The sequence below is a fragment of the Bufo bufo genome, chromosome 3, assembly GCF_905171765.1.
Source record: "Bufo bufo chromosome 3, aBufBuf1.1, whole genome shotgun sequence".
In the NCBI taxonomy this organism is placed as follows: Eukaryota; Metazoa; Chordata; class Amphibia; order Anura; family Bufonidae; genus Bufo; species Bufo bufo.
In genome coordinates, this window is record NC_053391.1 from 575,102,180 (window position 1) to 575,121,390 (window position 19,211).

At 46.3% G+C, this 19,211-nt stretch overlaps 1 protein-coding gene across 3 annotated transcripts in view; it reads right to left on the reverse strand.

Moving 5' to 3' along the window:
• The window catches only part of R3HDM2 (R3H domain containing 2), a 174,825-nt gene that overhangs the window by 97,254 nt on the left and 58,360 nt on the right, over nt 1-19,211 (reverse strand). For all 3 annotated transcript variants that reach the window (XM_040425722.1, XM_040425724.1, XM_040425723.1), the window contains one exon: nt 915-1,105. In XM_040425722.1, the coding sequence (XP_040281656.1) occupies nt 915-1,082 (168 nt within the window). In that variant the 5' untranslated portion in view covers nt 1,083-1,105. The remainder of the gene's footprint in view (nt 1-914; nt 1,106-19,211) is intronic.

The window sequence follows — 19,211 nt, forward strand, 5'->3', positions numbered from 1 at the left end:
TGGCCGCACATGCATGGCTTGTTCATTTAACTCGGAAGCCTTATGATGGAGATAGGAGCCAGTCCTAGAGGTGGACCTGCACCAATATGCCATAAATGTCCTAAAAGGGAACAACGTTTTAAGGATACCTGAATGGGCTACAGCATGGTGACAAAAGTATTTCATTAAATGTTGAGGGTACTGTCACACATCAATACAAAAAAAGTAATAATAAGAAAAAAATATTTAAAAAAAATGCACCCTAAAGCTGCCCATACACATTTAATAGCTGTCGGCTGAAAGCTCTCTCTCGTGACTCCCCTATACACATTCGGTTGAACATTCGTGTTGTCAGAGGGGAGAGGAGATTTGACATGGCATTGGGTGGATTTCCGGCATAAACGCCAGCTTTTAGCCAAATACCACCACTATAGACAATGGGGACCCGGCTGTGTATGGCGATATCTGGCTACGGCAAAGTCCGTTAGTCTGTTCCTCTAGGTTCAAACGAACGCTCGTTAGCGATAATCTGTTAGTGTAAAGGTGTTGACGATTACCTGATGAACGAGTGAAACGCTCGTTCATTGGTACAGTGTAAAGAGCACTCTGCTGTCAGCAAACATTGATTCGGTACGGGGACGTGCGATAGCATTAGCAATCACTCCTTCACAGTGGAGTGGTAACATCCACTGACAAGCAAGCGACTGTGGGGAAGGAACGCTTTCTTTCCGACAATCGTCTTCTCCACTGAGCAAAGGGGACTTAAAAAGAGTTTAAAAAAAAAAAAAAACACAATCTAAATGATCAAATCAATTTCTATTAGTTTTGACAAAAGCAGATATCAGATCACAGGACTAAACCATGGAAACCAAGACTTACTGTAGCTCCTTGTAAATGTGACATAAAATTTATAAAATTATTTAATCTATAATAACCTGGGGTTCTTGACGTGAGTTTGGTTCATCAGATTCCTGTTCCTCTTTACTGGGTGACCTAGATATGGCCTTACTTCTGTTTACAGACTCTTCAACTAAACGCTTTTCTGACTCCTTCATGATCTCCAGAACTTCCTGGGTTGTGTGGCCATGGGACATCTTCAACATAGTACAGCACAAGCGGTAATAACCTGCACAAAAAGCAAACATTTAGTAAATTCTCAACATGTATCACAATTTCACTAGTGGGGTCAAGAAGCCAAGATTTAGATCACTAGAAGTTCACTCACATTCCTAAAGGAACTTACACTGTAATCAAGAGGACTATAATGCAAAGTCAGCACTACCCTCCTACCCCCACAGGAATGTAAGTGAACCTGAGTGAGGTAAGCTGCACATACACATTCAAAAGCTATTGGCCAAACGATTGTTTGGTCGACTCCATCTCTCCGGATATGCCTGATATGTTTGGCTCAGACGAATACGTCTTTGTTTTCTATGAGGAGAGAGGAGAAAGCCACTGCCAGGCACTTCTGGTGGTGGCTCATCTTCTGAGAGAACAAAAGGATCGGACAAAAATATTAATTTTGCCCAATCTTTATTCTCCCCTGACATAGCGTGTTGGCCGAACCGTATGGTCAGCTTTAGGCCATCTAGTGATTATTTGTGGGTCAGATCAGCATCATATTACAGAACAACGCTAAATGAGTATATATGTATACGGCTGGACAATTCTACTAGACCATCATTGACACAGGTTAAGGGGCTCCACGATTCTGAAGAATATGGTTAAAGTATTTAAAGTCACAACATAAAACATCAATAAAAGTCAATATGACAAAGAAACGAGAAGAAAGGTCCACATAACCACAGATAAAGCATGCCTTTTGATCCTCACTAGTATTGATCGAGCACTAAAGTGCTCGGGTGCTCGAGTAGAACACTTCGGGATGCTTGGGTGCTCTACAGAGCACCAGAGCACAATGAAAGTCAATGGGAGAACCCTCTGAATGGGGGAGGGTGTCTGGTTCACAGGAAAAGGTCAGAAATTGAAGGAAACACCACTGAAATTGTTCAGGAACAGCATGGGAAGGATGTCTGGATGCATCTTGGACTCCCAGGTAGCTGCTGGGAACGATGTTGTCCGAGTAGTACGCCACTTTTACAGACTGACAAGAACACGCACAAAACTGAAGATAAAATCGATTTTAGAGGAAAAATTAATCAGAAACATTCGTTCCTGTATATTTACTTATACACTCAGAACTGCCTTAATTCTACGTGGCATTGATCCAACAAGGTGCTGATAGCATTCTTTAGAAATGTTGGCCCATATTGATAGGATAGCATCTTGCAGTTGATGGAGATTTGAGGGATGCACATCCAGGGCACGAAGCTCCCGTTCCACCATATCCCAAAGATGCTCTATTGGGTTGAGATCTGGTGAGTGTGGGGGCCATTTTAGTACAGTGAACTCATTGTCATGTTCAAGAAACCAATTTGAAATGATTCGAGCTTTGTGACATGGTGCATTATCCTGCTGGAAGTAGCCATCAGAGGATGGGTACATGGTGGTCATGAAGGGATGGACATGGTCAGAAACAATGCTCAGGTAGCCCGTGGCATTTAAACGATGCCCAATTGGCACTAAGGGGCCTAAAGTGTGCCCAGAAAACATCCCCCACACCATTACACCACCACCAGCCTGCACAGTGGTAACAAGGCATGATGGATACATGTTCTCATTCTGTTTACGCCAAATTCGGACTCTACCATTTGAATGTCTCAACAGAAATCGAGACTCATCATACCAGGCAACATTTTTCCAGTCTTCAACAGTCCAATTTTAGTTAGCTCGTGCAAATTGTAGCCTATTTTTCCTATTTGTAGTGGAGATGAGTGGTACCCGGTGGGGTCTTCTGCTGTTGTAGCACATCCGCCTCAAGGTTGTGCGTGTTGTGGCTTCACAAATGCTTTGCTGCATACCTCGGTTGTAACAAGTGGTTATTTCAGTCAACGTTGCTCTTCTATCAGCTTGAATCAATCGGTCCATTCTCCTCTGACCTCTAGCATCCACAAGGCATTTTTGCCCACAGGACTGCCACATACTGGATGTTTTTCCCTTTTCACACCATTCTTTGTAAACCCTAGAAATGGTTGTGCGTGAAAATCCCAGTAACTGAGCAGATTGTGAAATACTCAGATCGGCCCGTCTGGCACCAACAACCATGCCACTCTCAAAATTGCTTAAATCACCTTTCTTTCCCATTCTGACATTCAGTTTGGAGTTCAGGAGATTGTCTTGACCAGGACCACGTCCCTAAATGCATTGAAGCAACTGCCATGTGATTGGTTGACTAGATAATTGCATTAATGAGAAATAGAACAGGTGTTCCTAATAATTCTTTAGGTGAGTGTATATAAAGTGCAAAAGCTGCCAAAAATGACAAGGAAGAGGCACTCTGATACAACCTGTCGATCACATTAAGGGTACATGCACACGTTCAGGATTCATGTGCGGAGCATCCGCACTGAAATCCGCAGGTGTTCGCAGGCAAATCTGTGTGGTCAATCCGCATCAATTGGTGCAGATTTGCGTGCGGATTTGTTGCGGTTTCGGTGCAGTGTTTTCCGCATGCGGATTTTACTAAGTGAATGAAGAAAATCCGGTCATGAAAAATAAAATAAATTGACATGCTGCGGATCAAAATCCGCGCGGGAAAAATCTGCATCGGTTGCACTGAGAATTTCAAATTCTCATAGAATAAAATGTAAATGACCTACAGTGCGGATTTTTCCGCACGAAAATCCGCGCGCAATCCTCCACATTGTGGAAGAATTGTTCAGGTAGTGGGACTCCTACACTCATAAAGCCTATCCACTAAGTGAAAGTGCTGCCAAAAATTAAAAGGAACAGGTACTCCAATACACCCTTTATTACACATAAAGGAGGGCTTCAAACACACCCTTGAAAAATTATGATTCATGGCCTGCTGGTGACCCTCAAACACATTAGGGGCGAGGGCCTGCTGCTGAGCTGACCCTCTAAAACATTAGGAGCGAGGGCAGCCTAAGGCCTCTTTCACACTCGCGTGTGCGGCCCACAAAATGCAGGCCGCAATACACGGGCGCCGTTCCATGGGCATTCTGCATCACGGATGCGGACCCATTTTGTGGGCCGCACACGCCGGTGTGAAAGAGGCCTAATAAGCATGTTGATATGATGCAGGAGGAGGACGAGAAAAGGAAGATTGAACCATATACTCTGTTTTGTGGTGGAAGGGGTGCATGGGAATACAGTGTATTCAATACACTATAAAAGCCACATTAAGTGTCCATTCACACGTCCGTGTGTGTGGATCCGCAAAACACGGACATCGCCGGCACTTAATAGAAAATGCCTTTTCTTGTCCGCAATTGCGGACAAGAATAGGACATGTTCTATATTTTTCGGGATCGGAATTACGGACCCGGAAGTGCGGATCCTCAATTCCGGATCCGGGCAGCAAATCGGGCTGCCCCATAGAAATCAATGGGTGCGCAATTCCGTTCCGCAAAATGCGGAACGAAATTGCGGACGTGTGAATGGACCCTTAAAGTGCCTTTATGTTCAGCCGCTTTCCTCTGGTGGATTAGAGAAGTCAGGTGCAATCCAGGCCTTGTTCATTTTGATAAGAGTCAACCTGTTAGCATTTTCAGTTGAAAGGCCGAAGCGCTTGTCAGTTATTAATGCCGCCAGCAGCACAAAATACCCGCTCTGACAAAACACTGGCGGGCAGGGCAGGCCAGCACCTCCAAGGCGTAGAGCGCCAGTTCGTGCCACGTGTCCAGCTTGGACACCCAATAGTTGTAAGGCACAGAGGGATCACTGAGGATGCTGACACGTACTCCTTCACCATCTTCCAAAAATTTTCCTTCCTTGTGACACTAGGCCGCGCATCAGGGTAAGGGTGCTTGTGGGGTGTCATGAAACTGTCCCAGGCCTGAGAGAGTGTTGCCTTGCCTCTGTTGGAACTGCTGTGTGTTACCCTCGTCTCCCCTCCTCGGTTGCCCAAGGAACTACGTACTCTGTTGCCAGCGTTGTCAGCTGGAAATCTTTGGAGCAATTTTTCCACAAGGACCTTCTGGTATTGCAACATTTTGCTAGTCCTCTCCACCACAGGAATGATAGATGAGAAGTTCTCTTTGTAGTGGGGGCCAAAAAAAAGGGTGAAAAACAGTAATCGGTATTGGCCAAAATGCGTATAACGCGAGGTTCACGGGAAAGGCAGCATAACAAAGTCAGCCATTAATGCCAGAGTCCCAACAGACAAGACTTTGCTGCTCTCATCAGGTGGATGACTCAATCTCCTCATCCTCCTACTCCCCTTCGGCCCATCCATGCTGAACAGATGGAATAAACCTCCTATGGGTACTACCCTCTGTAGCGGAGGCAACCATCTCCTGCTCCTGCAATTTGCGCTGAGAAGATGAACTGAGGGTGGTCTGGCTATCACCCTGTGTACTGTCTTCCCCCATTTCCACCTCTTTCACATGCAAGGGTCCGCCTTCATTGTGAGCAGCGAGCGTTTCAGTAGACACAGAAGTGGGATGGTTACGCTGATAATCAGACATCCATGCCCACTCGTCACTTGTGAAGAGCGGAAGCTGACTGGAAAGGTGACGACCATGTTGTGGCTGGTATTTCACTACTGCCCTCACAAAGCCTGGCCAACATGTGGAACGTGGAGTTCCAGCGCGTGCCCACGTCGCACAACAGTCGGTGAGCTGGCAATTGCAAGCGCTGCTGCAGCGTTGCCAGACCGGCGGCAGCTGTAGATGACTTTTGGAAATGGGCACACACGCGGTGCACCTTCACCAGTAGCTCAGGCAAATTGGGGTAGGTTTTGAGAAACCGCTGAATCGCTAAGTTGAACACGTGGGCTAGGCATGGTATGTGTGTGCGCTTGCCAAGCTCCAAAGCCGCCGCCAAGTTATGGCCATTATCAGACACAACCATGCCTGGTTGTAGGTTGAGTGGCGAGAGCCACAGCTCAGTCTGGTCCCTTATACCCTGCCACAGCTCTGCGGCGGTGTGCCGTTTGCCACCTAAGCAAATTAGTTTCAGCACGGCCGGTTGCCGCTTCCCCACTGCAGTGCTACACTGCTTCCAGCTACTGACTGATGGCTGACTAGTCCTGCAAGATGAGAATTCAGAGGGGGAAGTGGAGGAGGAGAAGGGGGGCTTTAAGCCACTAATGTAGGCGGTGGTGGAAATCCTGATGGAAGTAGGGCACGCAATCCTTGGCGTCGGTAGCACCTGTGCTATCCCAAAGTACGACTCGCTCCCGGCCTCCACAATGTTCACCCAGTGTGCAGTCAGGGAAATGTAGCGTCCCTGGCCAAAAGCACTTGTCCATGTGTCAGTCGTTAGGTGGACCTTCCCAATAACTGCGTTGGTCAGGGCACGGGTGATGTTACGGGACACATGCTGGTGTAAGGCAGGGACGGCACACCGGGAAAAATAGTGGCGACTGGGGACTGAGTAACGAGGAACAGCCGCCGCCATCAGGCTGCAGTAAGCCTCAGTGTCCACAAGCCTAAATGGCAACATTTCCAGGGCAAGCAATTTTGAAAGGTGCGCATTTAGTGCTATGGACTGTGGGTGGGTGGCTGGGTATTTGCGCTTTCATTCAAAGGCCTGGGGTATGAACATCTGTACGCTGCGCTGGGACACAGAAGTGGATGTGCTAGATGATGGTGCTTGCGAAGTTCCAGGTGCAGGGCGGGAGGCATCCGGGCCTGCGTCTTGGATAGGGGATTGGCCAGCACGTAACACAGAGGAAGAGGAGGCAGTGGTGTGACCCACAGACACCGATTGGGAACCCAGGCGTTCGGTGCACCTATTAGGGTGCTTTGATGCCATGTGGATCATGCTGGTGAGGTTGCTAGTGTTCACGCTGCTGCTCATTTTGGCACGGCACAGGATGCAAATGACAATTCTTTTATCATCTGCACTTTCCTCAAAAAAGTGCCAGACTGTGGAACACCTACTCCTTGGCAAGGGAGATTTCCGCAAGGGGGTGCTCTGGGGAACAGTTGCGGGCCTGTTTGGTGTGGCCCACCTTCTCCCTTTTGCCACCCCACTGCCTCTTCCAGCCTGTTGCGGTGCTGCGGATCCCTCCCCCTCTGTACTGCTGTCCTCGCTCGGGTTGCCACCTTCCCAGGTTGGGTCAGTGATTTCATCGTCCACCACATCCTCTTCCACTTGCTCACTCTGGTCATCCTTCAGACTTTTTGACCTAACAAGAACCTCAATTATTGACAACTGTGTCTCATCCTTATCATCCACCTCGTGAAACACTAATCGCCGTTGAATTATTGGCAACTGTGTATCGTCATCATCCACCTCGTGAAACACTAATTGCCGTTCCCCACTGTCATCTTCTTCTGACTGTGGATGCTCAAGAGTTTGAGAATCAGTGCACAAGATCTCCTCATGTCCCTCTTCAAGCGGGCTTGGCGAGAGGCCCAAATCAAGGAAAGGCGATGAAAAGAGCTCCTCAGAATATCTGAGTGTGGGATCACTTGTTTTCCAACACTCTCCATGGTGGGAGGAAGGAGGATCAGGGTGAGGATTCTGTTGATCAGACTCTTGGCTACTGAGACTGGACTTTGTGAAAGACAGGATGGTGCTTACCGACTGGAAGCATTATCTGCTGCAATCCAACCGACCACCTGGTCGCACTGGTCTGACTTGGAGAGTGGTGTCCTGCACCGCCCTGCAAACTGGGACATGAAGCCAAGTATCGTGGATTAGTGTGTTTCTTGTGCTCTGGCAACAGGCACAGTTTCACCGCGCCCAGGGCCACGGCCTCTGCGTGCACCATCAGCAGCACGGCCACTTCTCCATCCCTTACTGCTCGCCTTGCGCATATTAAATGGTATATATGCTTGCAAGTATGTCACACGTAAAGTAGCGCAGGTTTTTTAAGTGTATGCGCAAATAAATTACACTGAATGTCACAGATATTTAACACGCGCAAACGTTATACAGGAGATGTAGCGCAGGTAATGTCGCCGTCACCAGCTGCAAAAAAAATTACATTGAATGTCACAGATATTTAGGATGTGCAAACGTTATACAGGAGATGTAGAACAGGTAATGTAGCCGTCACTAGCGGCCAAACAATTGCGGTGAATGTCAGATATTTAGGATGCGCAAATGTAACAACAGAAGTAGCAGAGGTTGTGTCACTGTCAGCAGCGGCCAAACAATTGAGCGCAATTTAGCGCAGGTTGCTGTAATATATATTGCAGCCAGATAAAACAATTGTCCTCAAAAGGACTTTTGGCTCTCTAACACCTTTCTACACTAAAACCTAAATAAAAAAATAAATAAATTCCTGTCCATACACTATCTGTCCCTTTTGGTGCAGCTCTTCCTGACTAAGGCTCCATTCACACATCCGCAATTCCATTCCGCATTTTGCGGAACGGAATTGCGGACCCATTAATTTCTATGGGGCCGCACGATGTGCGGCCCCGATCCGGAATTGCGGGCCGGCATTTCCGGGTCCGCAATTCCGATCCTGAAAAAAATAGAACATGTCCTATTCTTGTGCGCAACAGCGGACAAGAATAGGCATATTCTATTAGTGCTGGCAATGTGCGGTCCGCAAAATGCGGAACGCACATTGCCGCTGTCCGTGTTTTGTGGATCCGCAAAACACACACGGATGTGTGAATGGACCCCAAGACTGAGCCGAACCAGGTGTCATCGGGTGCTATATAGCACTCGATGTCGCGTTCCGACCAGCCAATCACTGTAATGCCAGTAACAAACATGGCTACGGCATTACAGTGAGTGCCAGTACTTCCCCGCACGTTTATTGGCTGCGTAGCAGTCAACAAACGTGCAGGGAGAAGACTCGAGCATCGCGCTCGAGCACACGCGGTGTTCGGCCGAGCATGCTCGCCCAACACTAATCCTCACAATATAAAATATTGCTCTGCTACCATTCTTTCAATGAAACATGGTTTATCAGCAAATGCACACAAAAAACATGGATGACAAAAGGATCCTCCATGTCACAATAGCCCAACATACCCGAAAGGCCAACAATCTGCTCATTTCCCACTGCATGCTCCTGTTCCAGTTGCTTCATTAAGGTTTCTGTAAAAGGCAGGCCGTTTTATCTGTATGAATGAATCAGCCTCCGTCCCCCAGGACAGCGTGGGAGGCTGTGAGGAGGAGGAAGACATGATCGCTTTGACAAGAGCGCGCAAAAGCAAACCAACACAAGGAAACGAGCAGAGAAAGGAGGACAAGACGCAGGTAACACAGCAACACACAGAACGTCAAATAGAAGCAGCACATTTCCAGAGAGTCTACATCCAAACACAGACTGCAGATTCTCCAGCACAGGTCCTACCAGCTATGAAAGATCGCCTGACAGAATGACAAAGCGCATGACATGGTTTGCCCAAGTGTAAAATGTAACTAAATGTCTAAACATATAGCAGCTTGCCATAGAAAATTCAGCCTCAACCTGTCAGCCATAAATTACCATACCAAGGCACAGTAAGTGTTATCTGCTGTTATACGGTCGGAGAAAATACCGCAGCATGCTTTATCCCTTGAAATGCATTAATGCCGGATCCGGCCCTAAGTGTTTTGGCAAAACGGATCTGGTTTTGCCGTCTGCGCACGCGCGGATCTTTAAAAATGAGAAGAAAAATAAATAAAATAGCCGATCAGTTTTTCCTGATGACAACCGGAAAGACGGATCCGGTATTGCAACGCATTTGTGAGACGGATCCGCATCCGTTTGCGTCCGGATTGCCGGATCCGGCAGGCAGTTCCGGCGATGGAACTGCCTGCCGGAATCCTCTGCCGCAAGTGTGAAAGTACCCTAAGAATATGAATCTCAGTTTTATTATTAGACAAATTTAAGATTCAGGCACCTTAATAAATTTGGCTCATCTTAAATCCTCCACCAGATTGACACCAGATTTCTGTCCGTCCATCAAAATGTTGTCCAAGTTTCAAAACGGTGGTATCGGACACTAACTGAGGAGACTGCGGCAAAGCAAACATGGTAATTACTGACACTGTGCAGACCGGGTAAACTTAGGGTCCTATTACACAGGCAGATAGAACAGACGAGTGTCGGGAAGTAATCGCCTGCTTGCTAGAGGAGCAGACCGAGGAGGCAGAGTGCCTATTACATGGCTCCATGTGCCACCAGAAAGCCAGGATATTTTAATACGTTTGCTCGTTCATCGGGAAATTGGCGGCAGTATTACACTGTCAAATGAACGCTCCTTAGCAATCATCTTAACAATAAGCTGCCCGTGTAACAGGGCCTTTAGACAGACAGTGGTGAATGCTGGAAGAGAAATTTGCTGCATTTTTAGATTTTGTGGCCTAAAGTTACGCCGCCTATAAGTTGACCTAGTGTTATTTAAAAAAAGCCATGCCCGGTTTACATGAGGTCACACCCCCTATTAGACAAGACGTAACATGGCTAGAAAAGGGTCTAAATCGCTTGATAAATGTGGGGCAAAGCATGTATGCCAGTTCTTGGAGCACACTGCCATCCGCTCCACCCCAAATGACACATTTTCAATAGTAAGCCCACTAGCACAATTTCCTCGTGGAGTTTTTCCCCTATAAAGAAGGTGATGTGCAAAAGGCTGAAAAAAGCCAAGAGCTCCAGCAGGCTGCGTTTCTGAAATGAAGCCAGAAAGACAAAAAGGAAAAAGCAGCGACCTAAACTAAAGAACAAAAATGGCAGTATCCCAAAATGCTTGTGCATCCTGCCTTTCATATTTCCCATAGACCTTCAGCCAACATCTGGAGCTACTGTTTTTACTGTAAAAAGAAAAAAAAAACACCAGCAAAAAACCTGTGTGTGAACCCACCCTTATAAAGCAGAGACGCATCAAAAAGAGACAATGGAAGAAATGCCCCTGAAAATCCAACCATTCTTTAGACATTTGTTTTAAGGAGGGAGATCAGGGAAGAATCGCAGCAATACAAGGTTAAAATCATGATCCTATCAACATTCTTATTCTCATTGGAAGCGGCAGATATCCAATCAGAATCCCAGCTCCGTGGCAACCAGTTCTATCTCCAAGCGCAGCCAGCGAGGATGTGATACATACAGGGAAAGCACAGAACAAACCTCACTCGCTGTGCAGGAAAACATGCAGAGGATACTGCACATGGGGGGGCTTCCAGTGCTTGTTTGCCGCATGCGGCCTAGGCCAGTGATGGCTAACCCTCGGCACGCCCGCTGTGGTGACACTACCACTCCCAGCATGCTCCATTCATTTCTATGGAGTTCTGAAAACAGCTAAGCAAGTGTCCATCTTGGGAGTTGTAGTTTTACCACAGCTGGAGTGCCAGAGGTTAGCCATCACAGGCCTAGGCTCTGCGGAACTGCAATACCAAGCACAGCCACCACTTTACAGACGGCACTGTGCTCGGTCAGCAGAGAGAAGGTGGCGGCACCACCTTTGAGCGCCAGTGCTTTCTCAAACAGCTGATATATTGGGGTCCCTGGTGTCAGGACTCCACCGATCAGCTACTGATGACCTATCCAGTAAAAAAATAAAAAAAATAATAATATCTCGGAAAACCGTTTTAAATTATTTCACTTGACAATACGAGTTTTCCTCTGCCCTGGCGATCAGCTTCCACAGGGAAGTGTTTACTACATGTCAGAAATTCCGATAAATGGATGCCCAAGCAATAAAGAAGTTATTAAAAACACATCTTGCCTCTTTTAATAAGGGCAAGAAGGACAAGCTGCACAGGCACAGTTTTCTCCATTCACTGCTATGGGACTTCAGAAGATGGCTGATCACTGGCTCGACCCTTCTCGGAAATCCTATAGCTGTTAGACAGAAGTGATGTGGTCCGTGCCTGCCGCGTGACAGGATCAGAGAGACCTATACATGCAGCCGTGCTCCGGGGCAGTAAGGAGAGCACACCTCATATTCTACACAATCTAGGACAGGGTGTTGGTGGCCATTCTAATGAATTCCCAGAGAACTTCTTTAAAGTGGAATAACACAGTTACAAGATGCTCCAGAATTGTCATCTCATGGGAAATACAGGTATTTTCTAAAACACACAAGTCAGGAGAGCTGAAATATCCTCTGTAATTGCTCCTCTGTTCTTGACAGGGTTACAACAGAATGCCGACACGAGAATGTATGAGCCTTCCATAAAGGTATGTCTGACAGCACCCGGCTGGATTTCATTTTCCTCTTGCCATCATGTCGCTGTCGCTTGCAGCCCAATTCTCATCAACCTAGTCGCTGAACACAATTGCAGCACTCGATGCACCCATCTCCTATTTCCATTACTCCAGTAACTTGGCTATGGGTATTGTAATCCCTGTCATAACCCATGAGACTTCTGCCCTAATCAGACACACCAACAGTGCACGGTGAAGAACGAACGCATTCACTGAAAGGTGTGCGCCACGGTAAGAAGCTGGTCAGGTACCTGATGGAGGCCAAGTGGGTCCTCTTTGGCCTCAGTCATGCTAAAAAAAAAAAAAAAAATTCTGCAGCACAGTCAGTCAGTTGCCCATGCTGCAAATTTTTTACAAAAATCTCTTTTACATGGGATCCTATTGGGAATGTATGCCACTGTACGGCATCGGATAAGGGCTCTTTCACACCTGCGTTCTTGTCTTCCGGCATAGAGTTCCGTCGTCGGGGCTCTATGCCGGAAGAATCCTGATCAGTTTTATCCTAATGCATTCTGAATGGAGAGAAATCCGTTCAGGATGCATCAGGATGTCTTCAGTTCCGGAACGGAACGTTTTTTGGCCGGAAGGTACATGCTGGGAAATCCTCCAGGCAAATATTGCAAATGCAAATAACTTGTTTTTTTGTCATCTCCTGTGACAAATTGTGAGCAGTGTCAGGTACTGAGAAATGCGACCTGGCAAGGTGGATTTTATTTTGGTTGTTGTCAAAAACAGTGATTGCTGAATGACAGTTGTGCAGCCGCTCTACAAAAAAGCCAAGGTTGCAGGTCCATTAGTTTACGAGAGCAGACTACCCGTTAATAACCATCACCAATCACTAGAGCAGGCATCCTCAAACTGCGGCCCTCCAGCTGCTACAAAACTACAACTCCCAGCATGCCCTGACAGAGCCAGACTTCAGACCCTGCTGCCAGCACAACCGTTTGCCATCTTTTAGGACTCCGTTTTTCACAAATCACTGAACCGGATTAAATAGGGACTTCTCCAACATGAAGTCATGTCATCAATGTAAAATTCTAATTGAAACTTTACAATACAATAAAGTTCAGAAAAGTTACAGAAAAAAAAAAAATACTTAAATGTGAAGTGTTAGGAAATCACACCACAAATCATGTAATGAAAACAGACTAAAAAAAGAAAACTGCAATTACAGCTACAAAGTGCAAATATTCCCCTCACCGGTATCACTGGTTTCTAGGTCTTTGATTCTCTTTTCTACGCGCTATTGTCACCTTTACATTGGATCTTTTTATTGTTCATTTGCTTCCTAATTTAAAAAAAACAAGCAACTTTCTAAAATAGTCTTCATTAAATGGGTTATCCAACCCCTATAATGAACCTCCCAATCCCTGGGCACCTCATATAGATTATACTTACTCTGCTCCGCTCCCAGGCACCCACATCGCTCCCGATCCCCGCACGGCGCCGCTTGCATCTTCTCGTTGTGGGGATCAAAACATCCGGCGACAGGGGGAGCAGCCAATAGCAGGCTGCGACGGGCATGAGCCTCCCTAGCATCCCCCGCGATGGGGAGATGCAGTGTCAGCCATGCAGGGATCAGGACCGATGCGGGTGCCGGTTAAGTACTGCCTGGGCACGGGGGGGGGGGAGGTCATTTCCTACAATTTCAATTCTGCAGCGCATGTGCATTTGCTTTACCTAGCTGCTGGTGCTGCTGAATTAGAACATTTCTCTTGTTTCGAATGGCTCTGTCTTCTCTCCCCCTCCCTTCTCTCAGTATTAGGGCAGATTGTCATGATTGGCAAGCAAGTATTACGGGGGGGGGGGGGGGGGGGGTGTCTGAAATTGCAAGCAGGTTGTAAATTGAATATCAAGAGGGTCTGAAATAAATTAAGAAATGAAGATTGCAGACAAACTTGTTCAGCTTTATCCCCACTTTTTAATCTGACCAGTACAATGTAGCACACGAAGTAAAAAAAATGAAAAAAAATAACACATTTACCAGTTCCCCATCGCTCCGTTTCGGCACAGAGGGTACTTCTGGTTTAAAGGATGTATCCCAGAAGAGGTCAGGTGTACCACTGCAGCCATTTAGTGGCTTCATGACACTGCTGAGCAAGTGACATCACGCTGAGGCCAGTGAATGGCTGTAGCGACAAATGTGACCTTGTCAGGAAGTTTACACGCTGGGGGGGGGGGGGCAGAAGGAGCCAGACTGGACCCTTGGCGCTGGAACAAAGCGGCAGGGACCACATGAGTGTTTTTTATCTTTATGTACAGCACTGCCCTGGCCAAACTGAAAACTGGTATTAGACATCCCTTTAATGCAATTTTATTTTATTTTTTTACTCAAAGTAATCCCCCTTGTATGCAAAAAATAAATAAATCAGTCAATAACTTTTGCAATGTTAAAAATGTCCATAGCTACTAAATCTCAGAGCTGGACTGATCTCAGGAGCCAATAGGATCAAATCTACAATAATATGTCCATAATACAGCATACAGTAGGAATTCTCAGCTTTTCTAGCGCTATGAATTTGATTAACTAAACATTTTACTGTTTTTGCATGAGTCACGGTAGAAAATGCTGCCTTCTGACACGATGCCCAGATTGTCTACGGCTTTGCATGTGATATTTATGGAAAAGAACAATGGTAAGGCTAAAAGAAGCACAATTTGAGGTTTAAAGTTAAGGGTAGAGACTGCCTCTTGTATGTGGGCAAGGTTAAGTTTACATGAGGCCCTGCACTGCTAACTCCCAGGTTACACATGGGCACTGCTACATCAGTGTAGAAAAACCTTCTTCTTAAGGCTACTTTCACACTTGCGTTAGGAGCGGATCCGTCTGGTGACTGCACAGACGGATCCGCTCCTATAATGCAAACGCTTGCATCCGTTCAGAACGGATCCGTTTGCATAACCATGAACAAAAAAATAAAAAAAAATTTTTTTTTTTTTTTTCCCATGATAATGCAAACGGATCCGTCCAGACTTTACATTGAAAGTCAATGGGGGACGGATCCGTTTGAAAATTGAGCCATACTGTGTCATCTTCAAACGGATCCGTCCCCATTGACTTACATTGTAAGTCTGGACGGATCCGTTTGCCTCCGCACGGCCAGGCGGACACCAGAACGCTGCAAGCAGCGTTCAGGTGTCCGCCTGCTGAGCGGAGCGGAGGCTGAACGCTGCCAGACTGATGCATTCTGAGCGGATCCGCGTCCACTCAGAATGCATTAGGACTGGACGGATCCGTTCGGGGCCGCTTGTGAGAGCCATCAAACGGAACTCACAAGCGGAGCCCCGAACGCTAGTGTGAAAGTAGCCTAAGCCTCATGTACAGGACCATTGTTTTGGCTGTGGCAATCACTGATGGAAATCACTGGGAACGAGGCTTTACTATGCTTTGATCACTGGGGATACGGCTGCTGGAACCCACTGATAAGACAATCAGATACTAAATCCAGAAGATGCATGTACACCCATGGCTCCCTTTAGAAATATAGTATTAGAACAACACATCGATAATAATGATAATAATAAACTTTCTATAGAGCCACCATATTCTGCAGCGCTTTACAATTCAGAGGGTTCATGTACAGCACAAAATAGACAGGCTTAGGGCTCATGCACATGAACTTATTTTCTTTCCGTGTTTGTTCCATTTTTTTTTCTACGGACTATATACGAAACCATTCATTTCAATGGGTCCACAAAAAAAAAAAAAACGGAAGTTACTCTGTGTGCATTCCATTTCCATATGTCCGTTTCGCAAAAATATAGAACATGCCCTATTATTGTCCGCATTAGGGACAAGGATAGGACTGTTCTATTAGGGGCCAGCTGTTCCGTTCCACAAAATAAGGAATGCACACGGACGTCATCTGTATTTTTTGCTGAGCACAAAATATATACAGTTGTGTGCATGAGCCCCAACTGAAATATTAGGTATGAGGATCGTAGTCGCGAGAACTCAATCTATGCGGAAAAGAGGATGACACAAGGGGTAAAATTGGGTCAAGGTGATGTAAGAAAGTAAAAAGTGTATGTGTACTGTACATGGGTGAGGGAAGGAGGGATTGATATGGAGAAGGGATAATGGGCGGAAGTGATGGATGAGTGTAAAGGTAACACTGCAACATACCGGAGATGTGAACAACTTTGTGTCCTGCCCCTGTCATGATTAACTGCGGGTCATTGAAGGGGCTGTCTCACCTCAGACATTGGGAGCACATCGCTAGGATATGCCCCCCATGTCTGATAGGTAGTGGTCCCACCTCTGGGACCACTACCTATCTTTAGAACGAGCACAACGCTCATGCGAGGCCACCCTCCATTCATTCCTAAGGGAGCACCGAAAAGAGCTGAGCGACGCACTCAGCTATTTACTGCAGTCCCATTGAAATGAATGAGAAGCGCAAGACCGGCCACCGCTCTATTCACTTCTATGGGGCTGAAGGAAATAGCCTAGCAATATGCCAATGTCTGAGGTCAGAAAACCTCTGGCTCGTGCCCACCCTCTACACTATGTCTAGATTTGTGTATACTACAGAACCATCCCATTGGAGTGAATGGGATGGCTTGTAAATATAGCTTCTCACCATTGTGACATCGACGGTGAGCAGGTAAACAATGAAGGGAAGGCTGCACTCGCACGGAGCACGTCCTTCTCTTCAACCAGCTGATCTCCGAGAGTGCCGGGTGTCGGACGCCCACGGACCTGAGGATAGGTCTTCAATATTAAAATCCCGGAAAAAACTCCCTTAAACAAGATGGCGTTCTGACTCAGTACACATTCCTTTTACCAACCTATGCTTCACGCTTTCAGTCGGTGGGTGCTGTCGGGCCACTACATGCTTCTCCACTCCTACCATAGTCACATACCATCCCTCTTGTCAGATAGAGACAGCACACAAGGACGGTCCTAATAAGCGACTTCTGCATAGGAGCGCCGTCCAGAAAATTAACCAGGAAGCTACAAGCAGCAGCTATTAACAAGGCTGCTCCTAGGTAGGTTCCTGCAAGCAGAGGGTAAGCCTGCTGTGAATACTGGGAAACTGGTTTCTTGAAGTGGGAGCTCTGCTGAGGAAGAGAGTAGGATAACACTGCTGTGACTACTGGGAAACCAAGGGGGCAGCAGTGAGGTGAACAACGTGGAAGTGGAGCCACCAATTCTTAAAAATGGTGATGTGGGGGGCAACATTTTTAGTAGAGGGGACACAACAGGCACTTTCTTTACAAGTGAAGCTCTACTCTGTATACTGGGGTGGCACAGGGCAAAGCCCAACACAAAATTCCAGGTTTACGCCTCACCATCTGAAGTGTGTTTATGGATTATTAACAGGATCATAACTTTAAGGTGGCTCCTAAACCTGTGACTGAATTAAATAGTCACTACTTTTTATAAATCATGAGCACAAGTGACCATAAGAAGCTTTGTAACATATCAATCTTATCATAAAGAAATGTCTACTTCTCCCTCTACTAGTTCTCTCTGAAAATTCTCTTGGAGCTGTCCAGGACGGAGCAGCTCACTGAAGGATCACGTGGGAAGGGGTAAGCAAGAAATGAGCAAGACAGGACTCCAGAAGAGGCACCAAAAAGACTGCTACAGCGGCTACTTTCGCACTCGCGTCTGGTGCGGATCCGTTCAGATAATACAACCGTCTGCATCCGAACGGATCTGTTTGTATTATCTTTAACATAGCCAAGACGGATCAGTCTTGAACACCATTGAAAGTCAATGGAGGACGGATCAGTTTTCTATTGTGCCAGATTGTGTCATAGAAACCGGATCCGTCCCCATTGACTTGTCAAAACGGATGCGTTTGGGTCAGTTTCCTCAGATGGACACCAAAACGCGGAAAGCAGCATTTTGGTGTCCGCCTCCAAAGTGCAATGGAGACGGAACGGAGGCAAACTGATGCATTCTGAGCGGATCCTTTTCCATTCAGAATGCATTAGGGCAAAACTGATCAGTTTTGGACCGCTTGTGAGAGCCCTGAACGGATCTCACAAACGGAAAGCCAAAACGCCAGTCTGAAAGTAGTCTAAATAAGAAATGTCTCTTAGCCCAAATGCTTTATTCACATCCTTACAGATCAGAACATCTCTGTAATGTCCTCCATAATCCTGGGGCTTCTTCTGTTCTATGTACAATGCATAGCAACTAGTCTTCACCCAAAATCTAGCATACATGTGAGATAATGGCTAAAAATGGTAAATACAATTAATATGGTGGCGAGAAATAGTGTTATTCTTCCATTGATAAGTGCAAAGTTTGCTGAAAGGTTAAGCATGCTTTAAAGTAAGTGAGATGGTGAGATGTAGGAGTAGTGGCTGAGCCCAGTAAGGCCCCTTTCACACTACGCTCATCACATGATCCATCACCATGGTGATGGATCGTGTGAATGACCATGTGATGAACGCAGTGACGTCAAAGGCCCTGTTCCTCACAGAAGAAGACAGAAGAGATGCCGGCTGCGCGAACAAGTTGATTATGGGGAGTTAAATTTTTATATATTTTTTTTTTTAACCCCTCCAGCCCTATTTTATTTTATTGTTTTCAGAATGCTATTATTTTCCCTTATAACCATGTTATAAGGGAAAATAATACAATCTACACAACCCTGAACCCAAACCTGAATTTCTGTGAATAAGTTCGGGTCTGGGTACCACAGTCAGTTTATCACGCGCTTTATCAAAACTGACTGCAATTGGGTACCTACTCGCGTGGGTTTGCCGCAACGCATCCGGACCTTATCCGGACATGCTCGTGTGAAAGAGGCCTTACTCCAGTGGAGAAGGGCTTTAAATATATGTAAATTCTGAAGAAAGCTTTGGCATCATTTATACTTATTGATAATTGGATAATTCCATTGACAACAGAAGCACAGATAACACTGCCAGATTGGCTCTGCGTTCCTTTATTCCAGGAACACAAAGCAATGTGTCACATCTAAAGCCTTAATGACACGTCCGTGAGAAGGTGGTCAGTGATGCATCCGTGAAGCTGTCTGTGAAGGATCCGCATGGGGTCCGTGTGCCAACTGTGTTTCACTTGCCC